Consider the following 3,656-nt stretch of genomic DNA (forward strand, 5'->3'; position numbering starts at 1 on the left):
TAATAAACTATTTAATGAAAAATATGTAATTTAGTAGTGGAGTGACATTTTAAGAGAAATCAAAATATAAATAAACATAATAATTACACAAATAAATTCAACTTATAATATATTCATAAATAAAAATTGTATTTATAAAATGTAAATTTTTAATAGAAAAATATATTTATCATAAAAACAATGAATAATAAGGTTGTGAATATTATTGTATTGTTAAAAATTATGTTAATATGTATGAATGTAAAAGTGGTGTATAAAAGAGAGTTTAAGGGGGGTATTTTTGTTAATTTTACACACTATATCCCAGGATAACTTATCCTGGGATTACTATACCACCCCAGTGAGGGATAACTTATTCTAGGACTAATTGTTAATCCCGGGATAAATTATCCCTACCTTTGCAACCAAACAATGAATTAAAGGCAACTAAAAAATTATCCCAGGGTTGATTATTTTGTCACTTCCATTATCCTGCATATAAAGCAATTTTTTAAAAATATTTTTTATTTTTAAATTTAATATATAAAAAATATATTTTGCAACATATGTTACAACTTACAACAAAGCAAGACATCCAGTACCAGCTTCTTTCTCGTCATCTCAGCTCAATCAACAAAGATACGAGCTCGAGACTTCAGCAATGGCGGTAGAGAAACTAAATCATAACTAATTAACAAATACTCTTATGTATCAAAGACATATTATGTCACAAGCAACACTGTGCTTAGAGTCACAAGTGACCCCAGGCTAACTAATCCATGGTCTGGGATAACACTATGATTCTCATTCATAAAAACTTAAAAAGAGTCATGCGGAAACTAAATTGAATTAAGTCTATTAAAACATCAAAGATTAGATAAACAAAATCTGAAGAGTAATAACTGATTGTCTGAAAGTCTCTACTAAGATGAGTTAGCTAACTCTAATTGTCTGAAACTAAAATAGCAATAATTGAATGAACGTCCTCGAAAGATGATGACTCACGAATAGCTGATCATCACTTCATGTCATTCTTGAATGGACGGAGACATGCTGATATTGATATCTTCTGATGACCACCGTACTCCATCGCCCTTTACAACCTCACCAATCCGGTATGCAATGCTCGTCTTGTGTACTTCACCAAGTATCCGATCAGCTGCTTCTGGACTTACTACAAGGACCATCCCAATTCCCATATCGAAAGTCTGCATCATCTCAGCATCTTTTATTCTTCCAGCCTGACCATATTTCAAAAATTAAAGATAGAAACAGAACTAATTGATTTCTCAACAATACTCACCTCTTGAATCCATTTAAAAACAGGAGGAATTGTCCAAGATCCCTGGTAAATAAGGGCTCCAACGCCTTTAGGAAATACTCGAGGGATATTGTCATTGAAGATGTCATTGTGAGTGAAGAGGCCTCCTGTAATGTGGGCTATTCCTTTAACCCCTCCTTTGCTAATGATATCAAGAACCTTCATTTTCCAAATCCCTGAAACACGTTACTGCATACCCGATATTTTAATAGAAGTAAAAGGAAAGGAACCAAAGGTGAAACCTGTTTAACATATATAGCAGTTGGGGCAATCAAAGCTTCACCAAGTGTAATAGATTCACCAGGAAGCTGGTCTTTCAAAGAAAAACCACTTTCGTCCAGTACGCTGCACAAGTTAGCATATCAATAACAACACACAAAAGGAAATGAAATTATATGAGTATATTTTAAAGGCTAACTAGATACATGAATTTCTCTATACCTTGTAACAAGAGAAAAACCATATGAATGAACTCCATTAGATGGTAAACCTATAAGAACGTCTCCAGCGTTGATACTTTTCCCGTCAATAACTGAATCCTTTTTCATAATGCCCACAGCAATACCACAGAGGTCACAGTCTCTATCACATAAATTTGGTATCTCTCTCATCTGGAACTGGACATTAATATCAACTGATTGTTTACTAATTCCATAACCATGGTTTACCAAACATATAATAAACAATATAGAGATCACTGATCAGTCAATTCCACATTCAAAAAACACATGTTATCACACACATTTTCAACTTTTGTTAGAAATTTTGTCTCAGAAATACCTCTAGATGATGACAGTCAGATTGTTGGCAACCATACTTAATACCTTGTGTGACCTACATACATGCAATTAGAAGTCAATTCTGTTTAACTGGAAAAGGAGACAGTTTCAATAGATGTACATACCTTGTCTGCAAGGTCAAGTTTAAGGTGTTTGGTTGCAAAAAAATCATGGAAAAATATAGGTTTTGCTCCAGAAGTGACAATGCCATTAACACTGATCGCAACCTAGGAAGAAAGACAACACCATTAATTAGTTGTTCCATATCTGCAAAAAAACAAAGATGAATAATCAAACTTACCAGATCTCTCCCAATGGTATCATGAATTCCATTTTGAACTGCCAACTTAAATTTTGTCCCCTCACAAGTAGGGGCAGACACAAAATATGCATCCCCTGCGAGTTTTATGATTAAAACTAACAGATGAATCAAACTGTCGAGCAGAAGTTTTGACATCACAAGGAAGTACCAATGTATAGAGCCCTTCCACTCCCCAAATTCCACTACAAGTAATGTTTCTCTCCTTGCATAAAGGCAATAGCTTCTTTGAAGTAATGCTTCTCTCTTTACATAAAGGCAATAGCTTCGGTACACAAAACGATCTTCGTTTTAAACCATAAACAGGGGATGCAGCAGTGCATCTATATAATTGCAAATTTGCGGTTGCCATTGTCATTATCATCGCTGCACAAAACACAACAACATATTCATTATTTAAATTCCTTGGAAATTTCACATACAACACTATAAATTGAGCAGTTTAGCAGCTTAAAGGTTAGAATAAAATCCTAAAGATTATAAAGAAGAAATCTAATTAAACACCTACTCTGAGAACTTGAGGTACGTCACTTTTGTTTGCTCTATACTAATGTTCATATAATATATACACACTACATATTCTAACAGAATCTATTTATGTTATTCCTTATTGTTACTATTAATATCTCTTCTCCTAAAATTCTTTTACTTTCCTTGTATTGCTTAAGTTTCCCTTAGAAAAGGTAGCAATCAATTTGTAATAATAGAATATTAATATTATTCATCACTAGTACTATTTTTGGATGATCTATTTATAGTATTCATCGCTGCACAAAACACAACATATCCATTATTTAAATTTCACACACACACACACACACACACACACACACACACTTCATACTTAGAGTCCTACTACAATACCTATTACTACTATAATAATAATAATAATAATGCAATTATAAATAATCTAATCCTAGTTGTACTATAAGTTTAGTCATAATCTAATCCTAGTCGTAATATAATTCTAATTAATATAAGTAGTCTAATCCTAGTGCGACTCTAATTCTACAGCAGTGTTGTAAACTCGTCAGTCAACTTCGTTGGACCTGCTCCTTTGACATGTTCCAATCGTCAGCTTCCTTTCTTCATCAATACTTGCTGCAGACACGTCAGTTAGCTTCGTTGGACTTGTTCTTTTGACATGTTCCAATCGTCAGCTACCTTCTTCTTCAACACCTCCGTCCACTATTGTTTGTGATCATGCACAACCCTTAAGAAAAATTTAATATAATATGCAATTTGACTAATATAACCC

General features: G+C 33.3%; 1 protein-coding gene across 1 annotated transcript; it reads right to left on the minus strand.

Annotated features, from left to right (window-relative positions):
* Positions 1–1,007: 1,007 nt before the first annotated feature.
* On the minus strand, positions 1,008–2,750 carry LOC102602000 (phosphoribosylformylglycinamidine cyclo-ligase, chloroplastic/mitochondrial-like). The gene is made up of 8 exons (XM_006361317.1): positions 2,588–2,750; positions 2,381–2,475; positions 2,205–2,306; positions 2,081–2,134; positions 1,742–1,917; positions 1,543–1,645; positions 1,283–1,459; positions 1,008–1,220 (listed from the first exon to the last, which is right to left on the minus strand). Exons 1-8 carry the CDS (start codon positions 2,748–2,750, stop codon positions 1,008–1,010), a joined length of 1,083 nt encoding a protein of 360 aa, XP_006361379.1.
* Positions 2,751–3,656: the final 906 nt, after the last annotated feature.

The sequence above is a fragment of the Solanum tuberosum genome, unplaced genomic scaffold, assembly GCF_000226075.1.
Source record: "Solanum tuberosum cultivar DM 1-3 516 R44 unplaced genomic scaffold, SolTub_3.0 scf00353, whole genome shotgun sequence".
NCBI classification, from domain to species: domain Eukaryota; kingdom Viridiplantae; phylum Streptophyta; class Magnoliopsida; order Solanales; family Solanaceae; genus Solanum; species Solanum tuberosum.